The sequence below is a fragment of the Palaemon carinicauda genome, chromosome 29, assembly GCF_036898095.1.
Source record: "Palaemon carinicauda isolate YSFRI2023 chromosome 29, ASM3689809v2, whole genome shotgun sequence".
Classification (NCBI taxonomy): Eukaryota; Metazoa; Arthropoda; class Malacostraca; order Decapoda; family Palaemonidae; genus Palaemon; species Palaemon carinicauda.
The window spans coordinates 48,522,086-48,549,585 of NC_090753.1; the positions used below are offsets into that span (position 1 = coordinate 48,522,086).

The following is a 27,500-nucleotide window of genomic DNA, read 5'->3' on the forward strand; positions in this document are numbered from 1 at the left end:
GACACCCAAGTCATTACTGTGCCAGCAGAATCATCTTCTTGGTTAACGTATTCAACAGGTAAGAGATAGAAAGCTTTCAATTTCAATCAGTCAAATAACGATACGTTAGTACTTAGCAAAGCGAAAGCGTTAAGAATCAAGATGTGACATAAAGAACTATAACTCCTAATTAGTCATAATAATCAACAGCTTGATGATAGTGTAAAGTTTTACTGGCATGATATTTTAGGCTCTAATGAGTTACCTAAGTTGTTCCCAAATATTTCTCAGAAATAGTAGATAAATTTGGATCTATGTACAAAAAGAGATAGTTTGACCTGAATACTTTTTTTTTATATAATAATAGAGGTATAATGCTAAACCAAAGGTCCCATCTATAGCTCAACAATGCCTTTTGATTTTATTTCACTCTATTCCAATTGTAACTAATTTGTTAAATGTTATAGTTGACTTGAAGATTTCATCCTTCAGTGCAGAGCTATATCTTGGGGTAACCATTAATTACTCAGCAACATGAGAAGGCAGATTCTTTTTTCTTTTAATAAACTAATAAAGTAACAGTAGGTTTTGAATTACAATGATCTTGATAATAATAGTGATGGATATTAATTATTTTCCAGAATGATTGGACAGTCAACTCTCCTCGTGGCAGCTGCCTTTTGCGTCTTGGCAACAGCTCTTCCAGGACACCTGCATGGAGGAGCAGGTTTAGGAGCTGGACATCTTGGAGGCGTTGGTGTTGGAGTTGGACATCTTGGAGGAGCAGGTTTAGGAGTTGGACATCTTGGTGGTGTTGGTGTTGGCTCTGGACTTATTGGAGGAGTGGGTGTTGGAGGCGCCAACTACAATCCAGCTCACTATCCAGACATTGTTCCAGGTTACCCATTCCAGCAGTCTTACCCTGGAAAAGGATTCGGAGGATGTGCCAACTGGTGCCGTAGCTCATACCAGAACAACTACTACTGCTGCACAAGAACGTCTTACGCTGGATAAGGCACAAGATATTTTATAACCATTAATCATGTCCAACCATCAACATTAAGATAATATTCATTTCATGTTACTTAATTTCTTACTCATTTTGAACCTCTGTGGATTTTTAATGTTAATAATGTCCCAATAAAATCTTTTAATGTGTTTATGTTGAACTTTCAATATGTATTTCCTGATTCCTTAAAGATATTCTTCAAGAGAAAACATAAATGTATAAGACTGAAGAAATAATTACTAATGTAAGCGATTTCTCCCAAAATATACCATGAACTTGAAAATATTAATTATAAAACACAAATTCAAAAGACTTGAACTACAAAAAGAGATTAAATACAAGCAGTATCAGACACAGCAAACCCCGCCCCTCACACTTGAACCTTCATATAAACACTACAATTGCTCTAAATGTTTTCGTAGAGTTGCACTATCCGTCAATAATAATAAACGAGTGTGAATCTGAACTTGCTGAAATCAGTTGATGGTGAATTTCACCTTTCAAGGTAACATAAGGTCAAAGGTCATGGTGTAATTTCAAACGTTATCATGTGGTTTTTTATCTGTCAATAATATTAAATGGTTTATATCTGTATTTGCTTGAGACTTATGGCTTTCTGAAATTTGGTGACATTAGAAACTCGATCCTCTTGAACTTTGAACCAATCTTCAAAACAACGCATTTTCACTACTTTGATATAAAGAATCATATTTTCTGGACCAGAAGGTGAAGATTTTTTTCTTTATTTCAAGTAAATCGAGTAATATCTGACGGAATTATGGGAAAAAAAAAGTGATTCTGATCTTTTAGGTCACTGTGACCTTAACCTTGACTATGAAGTCCAAATATCAATGTGGTCTATTGTGTGTCACAGTGCATTTCTCCTGAATATTTCAAGTAAATCCATCTAGTAGTTTTACTGTAAAATTGTTAACAGAGAAAGAAATACACAAACAAACAAACGCAAAGACAAAATAATATACCAAATACTAAATCCCTCATCCACCTCTCGGGCGAGGGCCCAGAGCCTATAGAGCCACTTGTTGATTCATCAGCATCCATTGACCACTTGTCCATCCTGGTCCTAGTTTGATGAAGAGTGGGCTTTGGCACTGATCATAATGTACAGTATAACACAGTTTAGTGTCTCTGGGGCAGTGTCCTGCCCCTTGCCTATGCCATTCATAAGTAACCTAATACCAGAAGTCGCAGTATTCAGAACAGGACCATGAATGTTCAGACGAGTGAGAAGGAGCCAACCTGTTGTGCTACTTCATGTCAGAAAGGAACTTTGCCTTTATTATTCAACAAAGGTAGTAAATCATGTGTTAGGATAGGAAATGAAGTGAGTGATTGGTTTCCGGTGAGAGTGGGGCTGAGACAGGGATGTGTGATGTCGCCATGAATGTTTCACTTGTATGTTGACGGAGTGGTGAGAGAGGTGAATGCTAGAGTGCTAGGACGAGGATTGAAACTGGTAGACAAGAATGATCATGAATGGGAGGAAAATCAGTTGTTGTTTGCCAATGATACTGTACTGGTTGCAGACGCGGAAGAGAAGCTTGGCCGATTAGTGACAGAATTTGGGAGGATATGTTAGAGAAGGAAGTTGGGAGTTAATGTGGGTAAGAGTAAGGTTATGAGATGTACGAGAAGGGAGGGTGGTGCGAGGTTGAATGTTTTGTTGAAAGGAGAGTTACTTGAGGAGGTGGATCAGTTTAAGTACTTGGGGTCTGTTGTTGCAGCACATAGTGTAGTGGAAGCAGATGTACGTCAGATAGTGAATGAAGGATGCAAAGTGTTGGGGGCAGTGAAGGGAGTGGTAAAGAATAGAGGGTTGGGCATGAATGTAAAGACAGTTCTGTATGAAAAAGTGATTGTGCCAACTGTGATGTATGGATCGGAGTTGTGGGAATGAAAGTGACGGAGAGACAGAAATTGAATGTGTTTGAGGTGGAGTGTCTAAGGAGTATGGCTGGTGTATCTCGAGTAGATAGGGTTAGGAACGAAGTAGTGAGGGTGAGAACGGGTGTAAGAAATGAGTTAGCAGCTACATAGGATATGAATGTGTTGAGGTGGTTTGGCCTTGTTGAGAGCATAGAAAATGGTTGTCTGCTAAACAAGGTGATGAATGCAAGAATTGATGGGAGAAGTACAAGAGGAAGGCCAAGGTTTGTGTAGATGGATGGCGTGAAGAAAGCTCTGGGTGATAGGAGGACAGATGTGAGAGAGGCAAGAGAGCATGCTAGAAATAGAAATGAATGGAAAGCGATTGTGACGTAGTTCCAGTAGGCCCTGCTGCTTCCTCCGGTCGCCTTGGATGACCACGGAGGCAGCAGCAGTAGGGGATTCAGCGTTATGAAGCTTCATCTGTGGTGGATAACGGGGGAGGGTGGGCAGTGGCACCCTAGCAGTACCAGCCAAACTCGGTTGAGTCCCTTTTCAGGCTGGAAGGAACGTAGAGAGGAAACGTCCCCTTTTTTTCATTTGTTTGATGTCGGCTACCCCCAAAAATTGGGGGAAGTACCTTGGTATATGTATGAATGTATAAATACTAATATCTACTTATTAATTCTTCCAAAAAATTCAGTTTTTTTCCAAGTTTGTTTATCTTCCAGTTACTATAATTACTGAAATCTAACATAACATTTACGGTTTTTTTTTTTCCATTTATTTATCTATTTTTGTTTTTTTATAAAAATAAGCTATTTTTTTACGGGGGCTGTAACAGGATTTTTGGCTGGATTAATCTACATATGGTTTCAGGTCTGAATAAATATTGCTAATTATTAATGACAGTTTTGACTGAAAATTATCATTTCTTGTAATTTGTGAATACAAAAATAAATGAACCATGAGAGCAACTACCAATCAGAGACTTCAGACCTCCACCAATGAATATTGCCAACATTTACCTAAAGTCTACGGAGATCACCCCCTCTTTTCATATGCTGACAGTACAGTAAATGGTGCAAAGTGTAATGTTGATCCAGAATCCCGATATGATCCGTATCATCTTCAAAATTTCATGGTTTCTTTCGATGCATAATATCTATCCATTGTTAAAATCTGGTGAAAATCAAATGTCGCCATTTATTTTGGCGTAATATTTAAAATTGTGAAAAATGCAAATGGATCTAGAATCCGGATCCACTACCGGATCATCTCCAAATGTTGTAGTCGTGTATGGGCTCAAATCTATCTGTAGCGAAAATTTCGTAAAAATCCATCAGTTTGTTTTGACATTATCTTTAAAAGGGCGAAAATACAAATCTGGATCTCGGATCCGGATCTGGATATCTCCAAAATCTAATGGGGTCGTAAAAGACGTAATATAAATCGACGGTGAGAATTTCGTCAAAATCTGTCAAGTAGTTTTGACGTAATCCTGTTCACAGACAAATCCAGTCCAGAGACAGACAAATCAATAAATAAATAAACCGGATCGAAAATATTACCTCCTTGGCGGAGGTTATAATCACGTTTAGTGGTTACGAAGAAAACACATAAATGACTTTGATTTAAGGGGAGTAATTTATATATATATATGTATATATATAACTATATATATATATATATATATATATATATATATATATATATATATATTTATATATATATATATATATATATATATTTATATAAATATATTTATATATATATATATAATATATATATTTATATATATATATATATCTATATATATATACCTATATATATATATATATATATATATATATATATATACATGAGTAAACGCACACATGTATACTGTACTGTATATATATATATATATATATATATATATATATATATATATATGTATATATATATATATATATATATATATATATATATATATATATATATACAGTATATGTGAGTGTGTGTATGTGTTTCATGAGAGAGAGAGAGAGAGAGAGAGAGAGAGAGAGAGAGAGAGAGAGAGAGAGAGAGAGAGAGAATTACTAATTTACGAGTTAATATTTTGTTTCTAAGAAACCGATGCAAGCCGCAGAAGATGCACAGCACCAAGATCATCTCTACATCACACTTTTGTTCTGTTGCTTAATAACTTTCGGGGCGACGAGACGCAAAAACTGGCGCGAACCGGCTACTGTAGGAAGGGAATCCTGGAAATGGAGTTCCCGAATCCCTTCTTTCGTAACAAGAGCCGCAAGAAGAAGAAGAAAGCTCGAGTTTGAGGTTAGTCATGTTTCATAGATTGACAATTAGTTTTTCATATGAATCGAACGTCTCCTCTGCTATGCAAGCAAGGCTTCAGCGTAAATGAATAATGAAAATAAATATAAAATCCTGGATCGTGAATTATCGTTCCAGCCAAAGTGTAACCTTTCTAAGAAGAAGATCGAGAGCGTAAAACCGGTATTCAAAGACGTTTTTAGTTACTCCAACGTTTGTATATAAAGGTGAGGCGTCTGCCTTATATCGTCATTTTAAGCCATTGTCAGGGCGCCAGCAGTAGCTCTTCTGATACTTAGTTAATCCAGCAGGTAAGGGGAAGAATAACTCTTTTCATCTGTCGAAAAGATTAGCTTTATTATCACTTCTTATGATAAACCTGGAGACTTGATATTTTTGTCACATTTGACAAAGGAAATACTAACTTGACAAAACAGGTATTAGCTTGATTCATGTAATATTTTAGATCATACGTTATTTTGGATCAATTTTTAAGTGGAAACACAATACAATCCTTCAATATATTCTTTAAAGTCTTTTCAAAGACAAGGTTGACCAATCTAATGCTTTAAAAGGCTTAAAATAACATAATCAAATCTATCTAGAAACCAACATTTGCTTTTAGCGTCATATACAAATAACCATAATTATTTTGTAAACAGCTAGAAAATTCCATATGCATTCTGAGATATTCTCACAAAACATCATTTTCTAAAACTCAAAGTCATGTTACTAGTTTCTTATTCAGGAATTCATTGATAGATTGTAAACGTAAATATTCATAAAATCATAAATGAACTTTGCTTTCCAGAATGATTGGACAATCAACTCTCCTCGTGGCAGCTGCCTTTTGTGTATTGGCAACAGCTCTTCCAGGACACCTGCACGGAGGAGCAGGTTTAGGAGTTGGAAATCTTGGAGGAGCAGGTTTAGGACTTGGACATCTTGGAGGTGCTGGTGTAGGAGTTGGACATCTTGGAGGTGCTGGTGTAGGAGTTGGACATCTTGGAGGTGCTGGTGTAGGAGTTGGACATCTTGGAGGAGCTGGTATTGGATCTGGACTTATTGGAGGAGTGGGTGTTGGAGGTGCCAACTACAACCCAGCTCACTACCCAGACATCGTTCCAGGATTCCCCTTCCAGCAGTCTTACCCTGGAAAAGGATTCGGAGGATGTGCCAACTGGTGCCGTAGCTCATACCAGAACAACTATTATTGCTGCACAAGAACTTCCTATGCCGGATAAGGCACTGGAAAGCTACCAGAACCCACAGGATTAAACATAAGAGTGAATAGAATTGATTTTTACTATTTGTTTCATGTATTCATGAAATAATTTATCTACTGATTTTTCTTAATAAAAAATTAAAGTGATATTTCTAGAACTATTATTTCTCCAGTCAAATATGAACTCTTTCCCAATATCCTTATTTCACCTAACATATCTTATATACTTCTTGGAACACTTAAGATGGGGAAAAAAATGATGAAATACTGGATTATGAATTAAATATTAGAATGTCTCAAAATGGTTGAAACTGGAAATTTGTAACAAATATCTTAAACTTTATTACATTGGAGACATGTCAACATCCTTTTTTTGTAAACTATTAGAAATAAACTAAATTAAAAAAAAAAAAACTTTAAATTAGAAAAAGCTAATCCAGTTCCAATGTAGGCTACTTTGCATTCCTAAATGTGACAAATGTAACTGAAAACTCAAATGTTCGAGACATCAGGTTGAGCCTGTTAGCAACCTATATGAAAAATTGATGTGTTCAAAGCCTCTCGGATACCCAGGGACAACATTGCAATGGTCAGGCCTCTCAGAAACTGAGATACAACATTGCAATGTTCAGGACTCTCAGAAACCGAGGTTCAATATTGCAGTGTTTAAAACATATCAGAAACCAATATGGATCATTACAATGCTCAAAACAATGGCCAAAACATATTAGAAACCAGCGTGTAGCCCTGGAATATTTCTAATAATCTAAATATCTCAGACACCAACTTGCAACATTACAATTTTCAAAGCATATCAGAAAAGAGGTGCAATATTCATGATGTTCAAAGCATTTTAGAAACCAACGTCTGAATCATCTTAGAAACTGAGGTGCAACGTTGCAATGTTCAATGAATGTCAGAAACTAATGAGTATCGTAATATTCAAAGCATTTCAGAAACCAATACGTAACACTATAATGTTCATTTATTTAGCCTTTATAAATATTCCTCTGATTGAGAAATCATCACTAACTCTGTCTTCTAACCATTCATCGCTTTTTGTTGAAGAAACATAGACAAAATATCTTAATTTTCCTTTCTATCAAAATCTCCCCAAAAGTCTGCAATGTATAATACATGCCATCCGAAATGACCTCACCTGACACCTGATTAATAGGATAAGAGCTACGCCCACAGAAACACCTGAAGATATGGGTTCACGCAAGCATTTTCTTTTGTTTGGAGTATTGTTCTGCAAATATCTGTATGTATATTTGCACCGTATTTGATTAAAGAAAACCTCCCTCCATAAATCAGTCCTCTGAAGAAGTAAGACGAACTATACAGGACTCAATCTTCTATTTTCAAAAGGGGATAATGATTGACAATCATTCACTGAATTCTTTTAATAAAAGATCCTCTGAAGAAATAATCTTAACCAAATTCCCCACCCCCCCCCCCTCCCCACCACCACACTTTTTTTTTTTTTACCAATTCCCTTTTGAATAATATTTCACATTTCCTTAATGATTGAGTTTACAGATCTAGTGTAAACCCAATGAGAACTTATCCTGAATAAGTGCTTCTCCTGCAGCAGTAGTAGTTGCCCTGAAGAGCACTGTGGCACCAAGAGGGACATCCAGCGAAGCCACTTCCAGGATTGTAAGACAAGAACGGGAATCCTGGAATGATGTTTGGGTACAGAGCTGGATTGTAGGAGGCGACTCCGACGTTCCCGGTTCCAGCAAGTCCACTAGAGAGCCCTCCAAGATGTCCAGTCCCAATGGAGACACCTCCAAGATGACCTGCTCCAAGATGGCTAGAGCCTAGATGACCAGCTCCACGATGGCCAACTCCAAGATGACTAGAGCCTAGATGACCAGCTCCAAGATGGCTAAAGCGTAGATGACCAGTTCCAACACTGCTAACTCCAACATGGCTAGACCCTAGATGACCAGCTCTTAGATGGCTAGACCCTAGATAACCACCTCCAAGATGGCTAGACCCTAGATGACCATCTCCATGATGGCTAGACCCTAGATGACCAGCTCTTAGATGGCTAGACCCTAGATAACCACCTCCAAGATGGCTAGACCCTAGATGACCAGCTCCAACATTGCTAACTCCAACATGGCTAGCCCCAAGACCGGTTCCCGCATGGCCTGCTCCAACACTGACGCCTCCAAGATGTCCAAGACTTCCAAATCCACCTGAAATTCCTGAAAGTCCACCATGGCTTCCAAGCAAACCTCCTGCAATAGCCGAGGCTATGGAGCAAATAGCTACTGCTAAGAGGAGAACAGATCGTCCACACATTCTAGAAAAGTAAAATTAATAAACGATTTATTTTACTTTGCTTACTCAGGGGGAATAATTGATTATAATGGATTACTTAATTTTCATTATTCCCAATAAATAGTAACAAAATATTTCGTATCTAAATTGACTGTTGTGTAAGGACACAATATACCGAAATTATATCTTTTAATAGAAGTAAAGAAATGCATCGAAACAACATTGCCTTCTGGATAAAAGTAACTTAACATATGATAATTATTATTATTATTATTACTAGCTAAGCTACAACCCTAGTTAGAAAAGCAAGATGCTATAAGGCCTACGACTCCAACAGGGAAAACTAGCCCAGTGAAGAAAGGAAATGTGAAAATAAATAAACGATCTGAGAAATAATGAACAATTAAAATAAAATATTTAAAAATCAGTAATAACATCAAAACAGATATTTCATAAATAAACTATAAAAAGACTTATGTCAGCCTGTTCATGATGAAAATATTTGCTGCAAGTTTTAACTTTTGAAGTTCTACCGATTCAACTACCCGATTAGGAAGATCATTCCACAGCTTGATCACAGCTGGAATAATATTATATCGAATCGATTTAAAGTAAAAGAATATAGCATAATTCCGTTGATTCTTGAGTGCAATACATGGGGATATTACTTTGTCATCAATTAAAAAAGCTAGGTAGAAGATTCATGAACTAATTTCATTCGAAAATATCAAAGTGAAAATTCAATAGGTACTCAACTTTGTGTATGTACGAGTTGGCAAGCCTTTGGTATATCTCCATTTTAATTTTATCAAATATCTATATTGGTTTACTTTGAATTAATGAAGTAGATTTTACCCACATAAAAATTATAAAAGTATTTAATTATATTATTATATATATATTTTTTTTCAAAAGTTACTATTGTACACAAGTGATACTTTTTTACGGAGACTATTAATTACAGACTTATTAATAAATAGCATATCCTTCGAAAAGGGAAGATATTAAGCAGAACTAGTATATCATAAACCATGATTTTAAGATCAAAACTAATTACGGTTAAAAATAAGGTTTTTTGAAAAATCGCTGTATTCTATAATAGGTTATAGTTTCACCGCTACAACACATAAAAAAATATTTTTTTTAACTTCAACATCTAAGAATCTATGAACTATTTCAAGGTGCTGTAAGACGTTACACTATGAAGACTTATCTTTTTAGAAAGTGTTATAAGTGATCTGAAAACTATTAAGCCTGAATACAAATGCTAGCGAAATAACTGATAAGATACAGAGCAAAATATTAACTGGAAAGAAATTATTTACACACATAAAGGCTCACCTGAACAGACTTTTAGTGTCTGATGGAGGGCGAGAAATAAACCCCTAAAAGTAAAGTAAACGTAATACAATTTAATATAATATGACATTTGATGCATCAATATGGAAAATAGATCTACAAATTGATATTAATCTATATAATTTATCTAAAGTGTAATTCACTTGCAACAGGCAGTGCGTGTAAAAATTAAGAAGAATTCTTATTTCACACTGTGTGTATATCAACCAAAACATCAGACTCCAAATCAATTAAATGACAAGAACCGTTGAAAGTTTCCAACGCTAATTTCGAGCTAATTTTTAAGCTAATGTCAACCTTAGATACATTTCTAACTGTAACCAGCCTAGGCATAAAAAATAAAAATTTTCGGTCCAATCTATTCGTATTTCTGTTCTCACCTGTGTTACTACCAATGGAGCTAAGAACTAATAAAAATCAGCCAAAAACCTCCTTTTATATACAATTACTGCCTCGATCATTGTAGTAGGTCAATGAGACATTTCACTTGTCTTGAATCGATCAACTTAAACGTCACCAGGTATTACAAGGTCTTTCAAACATCTTAAGTAAATGTGGAAATGCAAAGGAGGTTTCTGAAATGAGTTTAGCTACTTCACATTTCATATAATTGATATGTAGTTAAATCAATTAACAGGGTATACTTATTATTCTTATTATTTTCATGTAAAGAGCCTAATTGTGGAGTAATCTAGTAACTGCTTGTAGCTAATTTAAAATTCATTATATATATATATATATATATATATATATATATATATATACCTATATATATATTTATAAATATATATATATATATATATATATATATATATATATATATATATATATATATATATATATATATATATATATATATATATATATATAGAAGAAAGACAGAGATGATGAGAACGGAATCATTGGAAGGAGAAAGGATTAATGAGGTAGAATAATCTAAATATTTATGATCTCTAATGCAGGGTCTTTAGAATTGGAGTTTAATGAAAGATTAAAAAAAAGAAAACCAGTCAATGGTTAGGTTAAGTAAAATTGGGAAATCAAATCACCAGAAATTACACATAAAAATCAGGTTTTATGTTAGTTTAGTGAGATCGGTATTACTGTATGGACATGAGTCGTGGTATGACAATGAAACAGTCTCCATCAGATTTTGTAGATTTGAGAACAAACCCCTTAGAAGAATATTGAGAGCACCATGTGCTGAAATGTGATCCTGAAGTTCGGAGGGCTACTCATGATAATGGGGACAAAGTTTCGTTACGATGTGGTATCTATAACATACGTGATAGGTACCACGTGATCACCTGCTACCACTGTGAGAGGTACGGACATTTTGAAAAAATTGCAAGTCTAAGAATGAAGATTAAGTCTGCGGGAAATGTTCAGGGAGACACTCCACCAGAGAGTGTAATTCGGAAGTGTCATAGTGTATAAACTGCACAAAGTTAAACAGACCAAGTGACCATAAAGTAAATTCTAGAGACTGCAAAGCTTATGATTTGGAATTGAAAAGACTAGCGGAAAATACTGATCATGGCTACTAGGGATGTCATAAATTGTGGCTATGTAAATATACAATCTGTAGGTAATAAGACTGTTCAAATTCGAGAATTGATAAACGAGAAATATTTAGATAATGTAGCATTATCTGAAACATGGCTAAATAACTTGGACAAGGCAAAGATCACTGAAATGACTCCCCCCACACATGCCTTCTTTCACATACCGAGAGAAGGTAGGTCTGGTGGGGGTGTTGGACTCTTTATTCATAAAAGTTACTCAAATCTCTAAACGTTGAAAAGAATTAGTGTAACAAGCTTTGAATATATAGAAATAAAATTTACGCCAAAAAATAGAAGAATATCCTTTGTAACAATCTATAAACCTCCTAGAACAAACTCTAGTATCTTTTTTGAAGAATTCGGTGCTCTCATTGAAATGATTATCATGGAAAAAAAACGAATTAGTTATCTGTGGAGACTTCAATTTTTGGATGGATGACGCATCAAATCCTGACGCTTTGTCATTAAGTGAGTTACCAGAATCATATCGACTATTGAATAATGTCGACTGCACAACTACTTTAACTGGTTATACGTTAGACTTAATTATAAGTGATGTCATGAATAATACTGTATCTGATATAAAAGTCGAAGAGAAATGTACTATCTCCCCAGTACGCAAACTTATTACGTTTAGTCTACCTCTACAGAAACATGCACTAGTAAAGAAAATAAACTTTAGACATAAATCCAATTTTTCTCCAACTGTATTTATTGAAGAAGTTACAAAGAAAATAAATGATGCTATCAACATTCCCTGTGATCATGATGACCAACGTCTGTTAGGAGCTAAGTGTGCTAACTGTCTTATGACCACTTACAATAAAGTGAGTAAAAGTGAATATGATACCATGTGCCCACCGATGGAAAAGACTATAATCGTAAAAGACCAATCTCCTTGGTTTGATGGAGAGACTTTGGTAAAAAAGAGGGAAAAAAGACATAAAGAAATAAGGTGGAATATGTTAAAAACTGAAAGTACTTGGGTAGAATACAAAACTGCTGCGTGTCAATATAACTACCTACTAAGAAGGAAAAAAAGTGAATACCATAAGAGAAAGATCCTCGAAGCAGCAACAGATATAAATAAGTTATATCGTCTCCTGAATGGTATAATGGGAAATGTAAAAGAAAAGAAGCTACCTGATGGATACAGTGACCAGGAACTAGCAAATAATTTTCTAGTATTCTTTAAAAACAAAATTGAAAACATAACCAGATCATTTGTAAATACTCAACATCACATTAATGATACACCAGGCACACAGACAAAATTAATACGATCTAATAACATAACACAAGATGACATCACCAGAATTATCAAGAGAGCAAAGATAACAAACTGCGCGATCGATCCTATGCCAATATCTGAAGTAATTGGGGAGAGAGACTTTTCTAGTCTAGCCGAAATAATAATGAGAATAGCAAATGCAAGCATTGATGAATGTAAGTTTCCTAAATCTGAGAAAATGGCTATAGTCACACCAGTTTTGAAAAATGCACTGGACTACCAGGAATTAAGTACATATAGACCTATTTCAAATCTATCCTTTGTCTCAAAAGTTCTTGAATATGTAATTCTTGAACAACTAGTCAGCCACTTAGAAGTAATAGAAGCTTTGCCTAACAACCAATCTGCCCATAGAAAACTATACTCTACGGAGACAGCCATCTGCTCTGTTGTAAATGATATGCTATAAATGATGGATGAAAATAAATATGGTATTTTAATATTGCTCGATCTCAGTGCTGCTTTTGATACAGTTGTGCATGAACTTGTACCAACCGTGTGTCACACGTTCGTATATAGTAACGACATTTCATTTGTGTATATATTATACTTGTATCTTCGCTCTCCCCTCGCACTAAAAAGAACCTGAAATAACATGCATGTTTTTCTCACCGTTAACTGTTAACTGATACGGTGTCGGTTTGAACAGAAAATTTCCTGTTGCATTGAGTTTTTGTATATAAAGGAGAGTGTTCTGTAATAAAGTTACGCAGTTGCTTTCATCCTGACTTTGAGTCACAACCTTCTCTCAGCTCGTCACATTGGTGACCCCGGAAGTCGACTCGCTCATCCCGCCTTCCACCCACCCTCGCCCCTTCGTCGTTGGTACTATGGCGGACTCTACGGAAGTTGGTGCTGCGGCTGCCCCATTGAAACTTTCATCATTCGCCAGCGGTGAGGCGTTTGCTTGGTTTCAGCGCGCAGAAGTCCAGTTTCGCATCAACGGCGTGACTCGCTCAACCACCAAAGCAGATTATGTTCTTGCAGCGATACCCGAGGACACCTTCCCGGAAATATTCGACAGGCTTTGTGAACAAGGAGACACCCCAATAGCGTATGACGTCCTCAAAACGTACCTTCTACAGCAGTATTCGCCGTCGCCAGCCGCCCGTATAGCAAAGCTTTTTCAGCTCTCTCAAAAACCATTGGGGGACCAAAGGGCTTCGCTCGCCCTCAGGGAAATGACCAGTATCGCTCGCCTGCAACCTGCCGCAGACGGCTCTCCTCGTGAGGTGAACCTACTTCGTGCCCTTTGGATACACCGTTTACCCAAACCTGTACGCGCTGCCATACCCGATGTCGATAGTTTACCCATATAGGACTTGAAGACCAAAGCCGACGCCCTTATGGACAGCCACTTCAAGACCTCCATCAACGCCTCCACTCCTGACAAAGAGGACGCCTAATCAACGTCAACCGAAGCCACCCACCACCCACCACTCGCTCGTGCCCCCAACCAACGACTTCTACAGCTACTTACTACCTCCATCCGCCGCAGTTTTGCTACTACCACTACAGATTCGGGGCAACCGCGAAGAAATGTGCCAAGGATTGTCAGTGGCCAAAAAACGTGTAAGTAGGCCATCGCTCGTGGCGGTGGCCTCCCGTGTTTCTAATCTTTTCTTTTTACATGATGCAGGAACGGGCGTGCGATTTTTGGTAGACACGGGTGCTTGTCATTCTATTTTGCCAAGGGAACTGTTCAGGACACGACATAGTCTGTCTACGTCTGCCGACGTCCGCTTGGTAGCTGCCAACGGATCTGCGATATCCACCTACGGTTACGAGAACCTCACATTATCGTTTGGGAATGGTAAATTTAATTGGAAGTTTCTCGTTGCTGACGTCACATTGCCAATCCTCGGTGCGGATTTCCCCTCTCATTTCCACCTTCTAGTCGATATCGCCCACCGACAATTGGTCAACGCAGACTTGTACTTGTCGAAATCTCTTCAACCCGCACCCTCCAACCTCGCACTCCACATCAGCGCACCCACAGATGCCTACGCCCACCTCCTCACGTCGTACCCGGAAGTTTTCCGTCCAGAACTTCGCCAAACGCCCACGGCTCCTGCCGAGCACGGTATTTATCACCATATCAAGACGACGGGAATCTCAGTCTTCGCAAAATTCAGACGTCTGGCACCGGAACGATTGGCAGCCGCCAAACAGACGTTCGCCGAAATGGAGGAAATGGGCCTTTGCCAAAAGGCCTCCAGCCCATGGTCGTCACCCTTACACATCGTTCTGAAGAAAGACGGCTCCCTCCGTCCGTGTGTGGATTACAGAGGCCTGAACATGCTAACTAAACCGGATCACTACCCCCTCCCAAACATCGCCGACGTGACCTCCTACTTGCACAAAGCGAAGGTTTTCTCTACGCTCGACCTCCTGAAGGGGTATTATCAGGTGCCTATGAACCCAGAAGACATCCCCAAGACCGCCATCACCACTCCGTTTAGTACATACACCTTCAATTACTCCTGTTTTGGCCTTCGTAAATGCAGGGGCCACGTTTCAACGTCTCATAGATTGCATCTTAGGGGACCTTCCCTTCTGTGTATGTTATGTGGACAACATACTTGTGTTCTCCTCCTCAAAAGAGGAACACCTCCGTCACCTGCGCATCGTGCTCGACCGCCTGCAACAAAATGGCCTTGTAGTCCGGTACGACAAGTGTACCTTTGGCGCCAACGAAGTGTCGTTCTTAGGGCACCGCATCACTCCTGAAAGAGTCCATCCCCTCCGAGAAGGTAGCAGCCGTTCAGGACTTCTCCGCGCCCTCGACCGTCAAAACTCTGCAGGAATTCTTGGGCATGATCAACTATTATCACCGTTTTCTGCCAGCCATTGCCGCCTCTCTTGCTCCCCTCTACGCCTCCCTCAAGGGCAAGCCAAAGGACCTGAAGTGGGGTCCCCTTCAAGAAGCGGCCTTCTGCAATGCAAAGAAGGCCCTATCAACCGCTGCGGCTCTCACTTTTCCTATCCAACATGCCCCTCTCCTTCTCTCCACCGATGCCAGCGACATCGCTATTGGTGCAGTACTCAAGCAGGTGGTCAACGGCTCGCCCCGCCCATTGGCCTTCTTCAGCAGAAAACTATCCAAGGCAGAATCGGGTTATTCTACCTTCGATCGCGAATTGCTGGCAGTGCACTTGGCTGTCCGTCACTTTCGTCGTTTCTTAGAAGGTACGCCCTTCGTCATTCGCACAGACTACATGCCTCTGGTGCATGCCTTCACTCAATAGTCTGAAGCCTGGTCCGACCGTCAATGCCGACATCTCTCCGCCGTGGCTGAATACAATTGCACCCTTCAATACATCCCTTGGAAAATGAATCCCGTTGCTGATGCCCTGTCAAGAAACACGTTGGCTGCCATTCAACTGGGATTGGATTACAACGCCTTGGCTGAAGCCCAACAACAGGATCCAGAGTATCAAGCATGTAGGACATCCTGCACGTCACTCAGTTGGGAAGACTTCCCCCTCAAGACTCCAACACCACCCTCCTCTGTGACGTCAATACTGGTAGACCGTGACCTTGGATTCGTGCTCCCATGCACCGGCAGGTGTTTGATTTCATTCACGGCCTTTCACATCCCTCGTGCCGTTCTACTGCACAGCTGCTGAAGAGGAAGTTCATTTGGCAAGGCATTTCTAAGGATGCTAAGGATTGGGTCCGCTCCTGTACTTCTTGCTAAACTTCCAAAGTACATCGACACACGGATTCAGGAGTGGGCACCTTTCCTCAACCTCAGCGTCGTTTCGCACACATTCATGTCGATGTTGTAGGCCCTTACCCACATCACACGGACATCGTTACCTGTTTACCGTCATCAACCGCTCCACTCATTGGCCTGAAGCCATTCCCATGGAAACTGCAACGTCCGCCTCGTGTACATCTGCCTTACTCTCAGGATGGATTGCAAGATTTGGTATCCCTGAGCATATTACTTCTGATAGGGGTACCAATTTCACCTCTCAATTGTGGACATCATTAGCGAATCTCCTGGGCATCACCCTACATCAGACAACTGCCTACAACCCTGCTGCCAATGGAATGGTTGAACGTTTTCATCGTACCCTCAAAGCAGCTTTGATGCCCCACTGCAAGGATTCCAACTGGTTTATTCAGCTTCCCTGGGTCCTCCTGGGACTAAGGACCACTCCTAAAGACGCCCTTGACGTCTCAGCAGCTGAAAAGGTGTATGGCGACCCGTTGGTCGTACCTGCCGAATTTTTTCCTTCTACTACCTCCTCCGATGATCTCCACCCCATACGTCACGTCGTGGGAAAATTTACTCCATGCCGCCAGACTTACAAGCCCCAAGCGAAGCATCACATACCCACAGACTTGCACTCTGCAACGCACGTCTTCCTGCGCAACGACACTAGCAAGCCACCGCTAACGCCCCCTTACACGGGCCCTTTCCTTGTGATCCAAAAGAATTCCTACTAAACATTCGTGGCAAAGAAGACTGGGTCTCCATTGATCGTCTAAAACCCGCTTATCTCCCGCCTACAGTTCGCCTCTCTAAATCAGGGTGCCCTATTTAACATGTACAGTATGGCAATTTTTTGGGGGGGAGCCATGTACCAACCGTGTGTCACACGTTCGTACATAGTAACGACATTTCATTTTGTGTATATATTATGCTTGTATCTTTGCTCTCCCCTCGCACTAAAAAGAACCTGAAATAACAAGCATGTTTTTCTCATCGTTAACTGTTAACCGATACGGTGTCAGTTTGAACAGGAAATTTCCTGTCGCATTGAGTTTTTGTATATAAAGGAGAGAGTTCTGTAACAAAGTTACTCAGTTGCTTTCATCCTGTCTTTGAGTCACAACCTTCTCTCAGCTCGTCACAAACTGCTACTAAATGATCTACGGTCCATCGGCGTTGAAGATCAAGCTTTCGAATACCTAAAAGACTACTTGGTTGGTAGAAATTACTGTGTACAAATTGGAAACTCTTATTCATCACATGAACCCTTAAACAAAGGGGTACCCCAGGGGAGTGTACTTGGCCAATCTTATTCTGCATCTATATTATTGGTCTATCGAAAATGCTACAAAGGCATGGCGTGGAGTTTAAACTATTTGCAGATGACACACAATTTTACTTCTCCGTAAATGATATACATGACACTACTGAAACTCTAAACCGAATCCTTGATAGTGTTTAAACAACTAAAATTAAATGAGAACAAAACTGAATTCACGGTGGTGGGCAAGAGAAACAGCGTGAGAAACTTAGGTGATATTCAATGAACATAAATAATAACTCAGTGCCGATATCTAGTAAAGTTCGAGATCTAGGTGTATTTCTTGACTGTAACCTGTCTCTAAATGCCCAAATAAATAATGTAATAAAAAGTGCTGGTTATCATCTAAGAAATATTGCGTTTATAAAAATGTACCTGGACGAAAATTCTGTTAAGAAACTTGTGATAAACTGTGTTATTACCAGGATTGACTACTGCAACTCTATCTACTACAATTTACCAAAAGTCCAACTTGAGAAATTACAAAACATAATAAACAGAGGAGCAAGACTGATAAAAGGTGTCTCACCTAGAGAAAGGATCACCCCTATACTAATTGATTTACACTGGCTGCCGATTAAAGCGAAAATTGAATTTAAAATATGTACAATAACCCACCAAGCTATCAGAACCGGTCATCCAAAATACTTAAGAGAATTGCTACATATTGCGCAGCCAACAAATCGTGTCGACACGAGAATAGTTACAGATGGCTTCAAACTGTTGGAACCTAGATTTATGTCTACTTTATGTTCCAGAGCGTTTAAATATGCGGCCCCGAGACTATATAATAAGCTCCCACGAAATATTCGAATGATTGAAGACATTAAGGCTTTTAAGAGGAAACTGAAGACTTCCTTATTTCATGAGTCTTTTGACAGTGACGATTTAACAGTAAATGAACAATATGTGACTTGAAAAGATAAATACTGTGAACGAAAAGGGTAAAACGACAGTGGAGGTCCTGTAGAGAGTGGGGTTTCCCTGCTGTATGGGACCGGAAAAGCAGCCATCAAAGTAATTAAGTAAAGTAAATGGCAGGGCAGTATTAAAAATGAACTATAAGAGAGGTTACTCAAGTGCCATATGTGGATGAGATCATGATGAGGGGTAGATGGAGATGATTTGGGCATGTTCTTCGCGCTCCCCAAAAGAGAGATTAGTTCACCAAACTTTCAACTTGGCTCCACAAGGCACTAGAACAGTTGGAAGACCCAGGCTTACATGGCTGAGGACTATGAAAAGTGAAGTAGATGATGAATGGAGAAATATCAATTTAAAAGCTCAAGATAGAGACGACTGTCGAAATCTAACAGAGGCCCTTTGCGTCAATAGGCGTAGGATATGATGATGAGGATGATGACGATATATATATATATATATATATATACATATATATATATTATATATATGTATATAAATATATATATATATATATATATATATATATATATATATATATATATATATATAGGATAAGACTGCTTATTTTGAAAAAAAAGATTCTCATCTTTAGAAGAGGAATAGATCAGATTTGTTCTGTCGCCATAATCAACTAAGAGCTGTTAATCAATGTTTTCACTGCTCCATAAGAACGGTTTCATCTACATCCCCGTTCATTGTATTAGCCTGCACTGCTCCATAACAAAGGTTTGATCTACATCCTTGATCATTGTTTTAACCTGCACTGCTCCATAACAACGGTTTGATCTACATCATTGATCATTGTCTTAGCCTGCACTCCTCCATAACAACGGTTTGATCTACATCATTGATCATTGTCTTAGCCTGCACTCCTCCATAAAACACTGTTTGATCTACATCCCTGATCATTGTTTTAGTCTGCACTGTTCCATAACAACGGTTTGATCTACATCATTGATCATTGTCTTAGCCTGCACTCCTCCATAACAGAGGTTTGATCTACATCCCTGATCATTGTTTTAACCTGCACTGCTCCATAACAACGGTTTGATCTACATCCTTGATCATTGTTTTAACCTGCACTGCTCCATAACAACGGTTTGATCTACATCATTGATCATTGTCTTAGCCTGCACTCCTCCATAACAACGGTTTGATCTACATCATTGATCATTGTCTTAGCCTGCACTCCTCCATAAAACACTGTTTGATCTACATCCCTGATCATTGTTTTAGTCTGCACTGTTCCATAACAACGGTTTGATCTACATCATTGATCATTGTCTTAGCCTGCACTGCTCCATAACAACGGTTTGATCTACATCCCTGATCATTGTTTTAACCTGCACTGTTCCATAACAACGGTTTGATCTACATCATTGATTATTGTTTTAACCTGCACTGTTCCATAACAACGGTTTGGTCTACATCATTGATCATTGTCTTAGCCTGCACTCCTCCATAACAACGGTTTGATCTACATCCCTGATCATTGTTTTAGTCTGCACTGTTCCATAACAACGGTTTGATCTATATCCTTGATCATTATTTTAGCCAGCGCTGCTCCATAAAAACGGTTTGATCCACATCCTTGATCATTGTTTTAGCCTACACTACTCCATAACAACGGTTTGATCTACATCATTGATCATTATTTTAGCCTGCACTGCTCCATAACAACGGTTTGATCTACATCATTGATCATTATTTTAGTCTGCACTGCTCCATAACAACGGTTTAATCTACATCAATTATCATTGTTTTCATTGCTCCATAACAACGGTTTGATTTACATCATTGATCATTGTTTTAGTCTGCACTGCTCCATAACAACGGTTTAATCTACATCAATGATCATTGCTTTCATTGCTCCATAACAACGGTTTGATCTACATCGTTGATCATTGTCTTAGCCTGCACTCCTCCATAAAACACTGTTTGATCTACATCCCTGATCATTGTTTTAGCCTGCACTGCTCCATAACAACGGTTTGATCTACATCATTGATCATTGTTTTAGCCTGCACTGCTCCATAACAAAGGTTTGATCTACATCCTTGATCATTGTTTTAACCTGCACTGCTCCATAACAACGGTTTGATCTACATCCCTGATCATTGTTTTAGTCTGCACTGCTCTATAACAACGGTTTGATCTACATCCCTGTTCATTGTTTTAGTCTGTACTGTTCCATAACAACGGTTTAATCTATATCCTTGAGCATTATTTTAGCCAGCGCTGCTCCATAAAAACGGTTTGATCCACATCCTTGATCATTGTTTTAGCCTACACTACTCCATAACAACGGTTTGATCTACATCATTGATCATTGTTTTAGCCTGCCCTGCTCCATAACAACAGTTTGATCCACATCACTGTTCATTATATTAGCCTGCACTGCTCCATAACAAAGGTTTGATCTACATCCTTGATCATTGTTTTAACCTGCACTGCTCCATAACAACGGTTTAATCTACATCAATTATCATTGTTTTCATTGCTCCATAACAACGGTTTGATTTACATCATTGATCACTGTTTTAGTCTGCACTGCTCCATAACAACGGTTTAATCTACATCAATGATCATTGTTTTCATTGCTCCATAACAAGGGTTTGATCTACATCGTTGATCATTGTTTTAGCCTGCACTGCTCCATAACAACGGTTTGATCCACATCCCTGTTCATTATATTAGCCTGCACTGCTCCATAACAAAGGTTTGATCTACATCCTTGATCATTGTTTTAACCTGCACTGCTCCATAACAACGGTTTGATCTACATCATTGATCATTGTTTTAGTCTGCACTGCTCCATAAGAACGGTTTAATCTACATCAATGATCATTGTTTTCATTGCTCTATAACAACGGTTTGATCTACATCGTTGATCATTGTTTTAGCCTGCACTGCTCCATAACAACGGTTTGATCTACATCCCTGTTCATTATATTAGCCTGCACTGCTCCATAACAACGGTTTGATCTACATCCCTGATCATTGTTTCAGTCTGCACTGCTCCATAACAACGGTTTAATCTACATCCCTGTTCATTATATTAGCCTGCACTGCTCCATAACAACGGTTTGATCTACATCCCTGATCATTGTTTCAGTCTGCACTGCTCCATAACAACAGTTTGATCTACATCCCCGTTCATTGTATTAGCCTACACTGCTCCATAACAAAGGTTTGATCTACATCCCTGTTCATTATATTAGCCTGCACTGCTCCATAACACCGGTTTGATCTACATCCCTGATCATTGTTTCAGTCTGCACTGCTCCATAACAACGGTTTGATCTACATCCCCGTTCATTGTATTAGCCTACACTGCTCCATAACAAAGGTTTGATCTACATCATTGACCATTGTCTTAGCCTGCACTCCTCCATAACAACGGTTTGATCTACATCCCTTTTCATTGTTTTAGTCTGCACTGTTCCATAACAACAGTTTGATCTACATCCCCGTTCATTGTATTAGCCTACACTGCTCCATAACAAAGGTTTGATCTACATCCCTGTTCATTATATTAGCCTGCACTGCTCCATAACACCGGTTTGATCTACATCCCTGATCATTGTTTCAGTCTGCACTGCTCCATAACAACGGTTTGATCTACATCCCCGTTCATTGTATTAGCCTACACTGCTCCATAACAAAGGTTTGATCTACATCATTGATCATTGTCTTAGCCTGCACTCCTCCATAACAACGGTTTGATCTACATCCCTGATCATTGTTTCAGTCTCCACTGCTCCATAACAACTGTTTGATCTACATCCCTGTTCATTATATTAGCCTGCACTCCTCCATAACAACGGTTTGATCTACATCCCTGATCATTGTTTCAGTCTCCACTGCTCCATAACAACGGTTTGATCTACATCCCTGATCATTATATTAGCCTGCACTCCTCCATAACAACGGTTTGATCTACATCCCTGATCATTGTTTCAGTCTCCACTGCTCCATAACAACGGTTTGATCTACATCCCTGTTCATTATATTAGCCTGCACTCCTCCATAACAACGGTTTGATCTACATCCCTGATCATTGTTTCAGTCTCCACTGCTCCATAACAACGGTTTGATCTACATCCCTGTTCATTATATTAGCCTGCACTCCTCCATAACAACGGTTTGATCTACATCCCTGATCATTGTTTCAGTCTCCACTGCTCCATAACAACGGTTTGATCTACATCCCTGTTCATTATATTAGCCTGCACTGCTCCATAACAACGGTTTGATCTACATCCCTGTTCATTATATTAGCCTGCACTGCTCCATAATAACGGTTTGATCTACCTCCCTGATCATTTTATTAGCCTACACTGCTCTCCCCCTGTCCACCGTTCTAATACCTGTCTTACCTTAGCAAAACCCTACCATATACCTTCTCTGCGTAGACCAGGTAATTGTGAAAAATGCAATACACACTAAGCAAATCAACGACGCTTTTGGGTAATATCTACTCCTATAGCTTCAATGAAGGCCAATGTTTCACTAACATTGGTGTGCAAGACTGAAAGCTAAGATGAGAATTTTCAGCCTTAAGAGATTTCAAATTTTGATTGAGAGAGAGAGAGAGAGAGAGAGAGAGAGAGAGAGAGAGAGAGAGAGAGAGAGAGAGAGAGAGAGAGAGAGAGAGAGAGAGAATGTTCAATAGTGCTTTAGACGAATAATCTTGGAAGAATATTTATTTTTTCGTCAAAATACAATTAGTTATGAGATGAATAAATACGAATTTTTGTTTAGGTTTTCCTTAACTTTCAACGAGATAATGTTTTTTTCACGATTACTAATCCTCAAAAAATATATCCAACGGGGTATCCAAATGAATACTTCACTATATTCATGTTTCTTTGGGGTAAGAACGGCTGAAGCGTTGCATAGAATAAGTTGCTGGGTTAAACGGTCGAACCTCACGCTTGCATCAGGTAATAAGCTAATTTTCTCTGAATTTCAAAAAAAAAAAAAAAAAAAAAAAAAAAATTCCTTCAGAGTAACAATAATAAGTAACCCTAAAGATTACCAGATTTTCAAATTGTACCGTACGTTGTATAGTTTGCTTAATACCTGCATACTTTGTGCCATTACTGAGAGTACTTATGTCTATCATAGTTATGGACGCTCACTGTCGAAAATATTCCTTTTAAAGGCCACTCATGAATGGCAGAGGCAAGGGACAGTGACACTGCCCTATCAAGCAGGACAATGCCCTAGAGACTAAACCAATATATACATATGATCAGCGCCCAAGCCTCCTCTCCACCCAAGCTAGGACCAAGGAGGGCCCGGCAATGGCTGCTGTCTCAGCAGATAGACCTATAGGCTCCCCCAAAACCTCCATCCTTAGCTCACAAGGATGGTGAGGTTGCAGCGACCAAAAAAACTAACGAGTTTGAGCGGGACTCGAACCCCATTCTGGCGTTCCGTGGTAATTACCTAAATGTTTCATCATGAGCACTTGGATTTCATTGGATATTACCACTAGACTAACTGCACAAAATACACGTTGCATCATTTCAAACTTTAATTTGTTTTAGTAGTAATCATTGGAGATTTCCCCACCTTTAATGCGAAACATACCTACATGTCGAACTATGACACATCTTACAATTTCTGCAAATGCACTTATCATTTAGGCCCGGCAAAGACATTAAAATCTGGATAAATGATGAACAATATATATTGATTTTGCTAATTTGCTTTTATTGGTATATATTACTTTCCAGTAGCCTCATCCGGCATAAGTAGTTCTCCTGCAACAGTAGTAATTACCGCGAACAGTGCTACGACACCAGCTAGGACATCCTCCGAAGCCACTTCCGGGATTGTAAGTCAAAAATGGGAATCCTGGAATGATATTTGGGTAGTAAGCTGGATTGTGGGAGACGTTAAGAAGACCACTTTCTACAAGACTCCCTGAAGCGCCTTCAAGAACTCCACTTCCAGCAGTATAACCTCCAAGATGGCCAGCTCCAAAATGTCCAGCTCCAAGCACATTTCCTTGATGACCAGCTCCAGTAGTGACACCTCCAAGATGGCCAGCTCCAAAATGTCCTGCTCCAAGCACATTTCCTTGGTGACCAGCTACAGTAGTGACACCTCCAAGATGGCCAGCTCCAAAATGTCCAGCTCCATGCACATTTCCTAGGTGACCAGCTCCAGTAGTGACACCTCCAAGATGGCCAGCTCCAACATGTCCAGCTCCAAGCACATTTCCTTGGTAACCAGCTCCAGTAGTGACACCTCCAAGATGGCCAGCTCCAAGCACATTTCCTTGGTGACCAGCTCCAGTTGTGACACCTCCAAGATGGCCAGCTCCAAGTACATTTCCTTGGTGACCAGCTCCAGTAGTGACACCTCCAAGATGGCCAGCTCCATAATGTCCAGCTCCAAGCACATTTCCTTGGTGACCAGCTCCAGTAGTGACACCTCCAAGATGGCCAGCTCCAAAATGTCCAGCTCCAAGCACATTTCCTAGGTGACCAGTTCCGGTAGTGACACCTCCAAGATGGCCAGCTCCAACATGTCCAGCTCCAAGCACATTTCCTAGGTGACCAGTTCCGGTAGTGACACCTCCAAGATGGCCAGCTCCAACATGTCCAGCTCCAAGCACATTTCCTTGGTAACCAGCTCCAATAGTGACACCTCCAAGATGGCCAGCTCCGAGCACATTTCCTTGGTGACCAGCTCCAGTAGTGACACCTCCAAGATGGCCAGCTCCAAGCACATTTCCTTGGTGACCAGCTCCAGTAGTGACACCTCCAAGATGGCCAGCTCCATAATGTCCAGCTCCAAGCACATTTCCTTGGTGACCAGCTCCAGTAGTGACACCTCCAAGATGGCCAGCTCCAAAATGTCCAGCTCCAAGCACATTTCCTTGGTGACCAGCTCCGGTAGTGACACCTTTAAGATGGCCAGCTCCAAAATGTCCAGCTCCAAGCACATTTCCTTGGTGACCAATTCCTCCAGTGACACTTCCAAGTTGTCCATTTCCCAAGTAACTAGTTCCAGAAAGGTTTCTTACGTTACCAGCGCCAACACCAAAGCTTCCATGATGACCTAAACTTCCAAGGCCTCCCGACACTCCTGCAACCCCACCTGTGCTTCCCAGTAGCCCTCCTCCGAAAGCAGAGGCGAAAGAGCAAATTGCCACTGCTAGGAAAAGACCTGATTGTCTTGCCATTCTAGAAAAAATAAATGAGTATTTTGGTTTATGTTCATACTTGCGTATACTGGGGAAATCAAGCTAAACCACCAGGTCTCTAAAATGTAAATTATAGAATTATTTGATGTAGTCATAAACTACTAACTGTTATGTTTTAACGAAGAATTATTTTTTAAGTAAATATTATTATTCTTCCGTCGGCCACATTTTATTTGTGAGAAGGGGAAGGAAGCAAAAACAATACTTTTTTAACGATCAATTAGAAAATCTTTGTATTTAAGATTTGATTAGTCTTAAAACCAGCATTAAAAAAGATGGAAAATTCTTGTGCAAACCAACATTAACAAAGCTTCTTACATGATTTCTTTGACCTATACTGAGATTATCATTTTTAAATAAAAGTATATCAACAATACTTCATAATACATTTCAAAATTACATATAGCAAATATCTTCAAGCGTGAGAAAAGTGATTTACCTGTACGCGTTGCAGAGCCACACTGAACTGACAAGGAATTCCAAGATCTCTCAATATATACAAACACTGGCAGTTTCCAAAAGTCTGGATACCTTTAGGTCATCTCAGTCTTCCACTGTCACCAAGTCACCGAGTCACTCAAGGTCATCTGGAACCTCATTAAAATTATTCTATTTTACTTTTGATTGAACTATTTAAAATGGGCAAGTCATCTGTTCATCTAATCATGAAATTGAACTATTGAAAATCAATCATGTAAGTAGGTTACATTAAAGATTTATCGAAACTCTAGGATCTCTTCAATTGTCTCACTGTCATTGACAATAATCCTTTGCTTAATCGTATTATTGGTTTGTTACATACAGCAAAACAAAGAGTACATCTGTTTGATCCCTGGAATTTTAGGAATTTTTGCTTTTTCACAACTTCTTTTATTACCTCCGCCAACAAAGTTGGAAGGAGGTTATCTTTTTCCCCCCTGTTTGTTTTGTTTGTTAGAGAACACCTTCCTGGCCACAATTCTAATTGTAGTGTAATGAAACTTGCAGGGATTAATTTTTTATTCTATTGACAAAAGTGTATTTTAACGAACATGCAAGAGAATGTCAAAATTTTGAAAAGGTGAATAATTATCATTTTTTTTTTTTTTTTTTTTTTTATGACTGACTAAGAGGTCTGAAAACTTCGTCCTATATCACTCGCAGTCTTTAACTTCAATTGAAGCTTAAAGGGGAAATTATAAATTTCAAATTGCTCTGAATTATCAGTGTACACTTTAAAAATTTTTTCTTCTTTGACTCAAATGAACCTTGAGGGACTCATGATTTGCTTTTGTGTGTTTTTCAAAGATTATTTTGTTAATCTATTGGCATTTTATTAAGTACTGTATCGTTTTCCTTTTCAAATTCATCTTCCCTTCATTTATCTCTCTCTCTCTCTCTCTC

At 39.1% G+C, this 27,500-nt stretch overlaps 4 protein-coding genes across 4 annotated transcripts in view; 2 read left to right on the forward strand and 2 right to left on the reverse strand.

Moving 5' to 3' along the window:
• The window catches only part of LOC137622783 (elastin-like), a 1,149-nt gene extending 10 nt beyond the window's left edge, over positions 1 to 1,139 (forward strand). The window contains exons 1-2 of the mRNA XM_068353377.1: positions 1 to 58; positions 621 to 1,139. The exon at positions 1 to 58 is cut by the window's left edge and continues 10 nt beyond it. Coding sequence (XP_068209478.1) covers positions 622 to 993 — 372 coding nt within the window. The 5' untranslated portion in view covers positions 1 to 58; position 621 and the 3' untranslated portion in view covers positions 994 to 1,139. The remainder of the gene's footprint in view (positions 59 to 620) is intronic.
• Positions 1,140 to 5,364: 4,225 nt separating this feature from the next.
• LOC137622784 (chorion class A protein L11-like) lies at positions 5,365 to 6,543 on the forward strand. Its single transcript, XM_068353378.1, has 2 exons — positions 5,365 to 5,502; positions 6,003 to 6,543. The coding sequence occupies exon 2, from the start codon at positions 6,004 to 6,006 to the stop codon at positions 6,433 to 6,435; it is 432 nt and encodes a 143-aa protein (XP_068209479.1). The 5' UTR covers positions 5,365 to 5,502; position 6,003; the 3' UTR covers positions 6,436 to 6,543.
• Positions 6,544 to 7,982: 1,439 nt separating this feature from the next.
• Positions 7,983 to 24,545, reverse strand: LOC137622563 (uncharacterized PPE family protein PPE62-like). Its single transcript, XM_068353167.1, has 3 exons — positions 24,494 to 24,545; positions 9,231 to 9,291; positions 7,983 to 8,733 (listed from the first exon to the last, which is right to left on the reverse strand). Exons 1-3 carry the CDS (start codon positions 24,543 to 24,545, stop codon positions 7,983 to 7,985), a joined length of 864 nt encoding a protein of 287 aa, XP_068209268.1.
• Positions 24,546 to 24,644: 99 nt separating this feature from the next.
• On the reverse strand, positions 24,645 to 26,096 carry LOC137622564 (uncharacterized). The gene has a single exon (XM_068353169.1). It carries the CDS (start codon positions 26,094 to 26,096, stop codon positions 24,645 to 24,647), a length of 1,452 nt encoding a protein of 483 aa, XP_068209270.1.
• Positions 26,097 to 27,500: the final 1,404 nt, after the last annotated feature.

Coding starts and splice junctions, on each gene's coding strand:
- LOC137622784 (XM_068353378.1), top strand. CDS start 6,004: ATGATTGGACAATCAACTCTCCTCGTGGCAGCTGCCTTTTGTGTATTG.
- LOC137622563 (XM_068353167.1), bottom strand. CDS start 24,545: ATGATAAGTGCATTTGCAGAAATTGTAAGATGTGTCATAGTTCGACAT. Junction 9,292..24,493: donor TGTCATAGTTCGACATGTAG/GTATGTTTCGCA, acceptor ATATTATTCCAG/CTGTGATCAAGCTGTGGAAT. Junction 8,734..9,230: donor GAATCGGTAGAACTTCAAAA/GTTAAAACTTGC, acceptor TTACTTTTCTAG/AATGTGTGGACGATCTGTTC.
- LOC137622564 (XM_068353169.1), bottom strand. CDS start 26,096: ATGGCAAGACAATCAGGTCTTTTCCTAGCAGTGGCAATTTGCTCTTTC.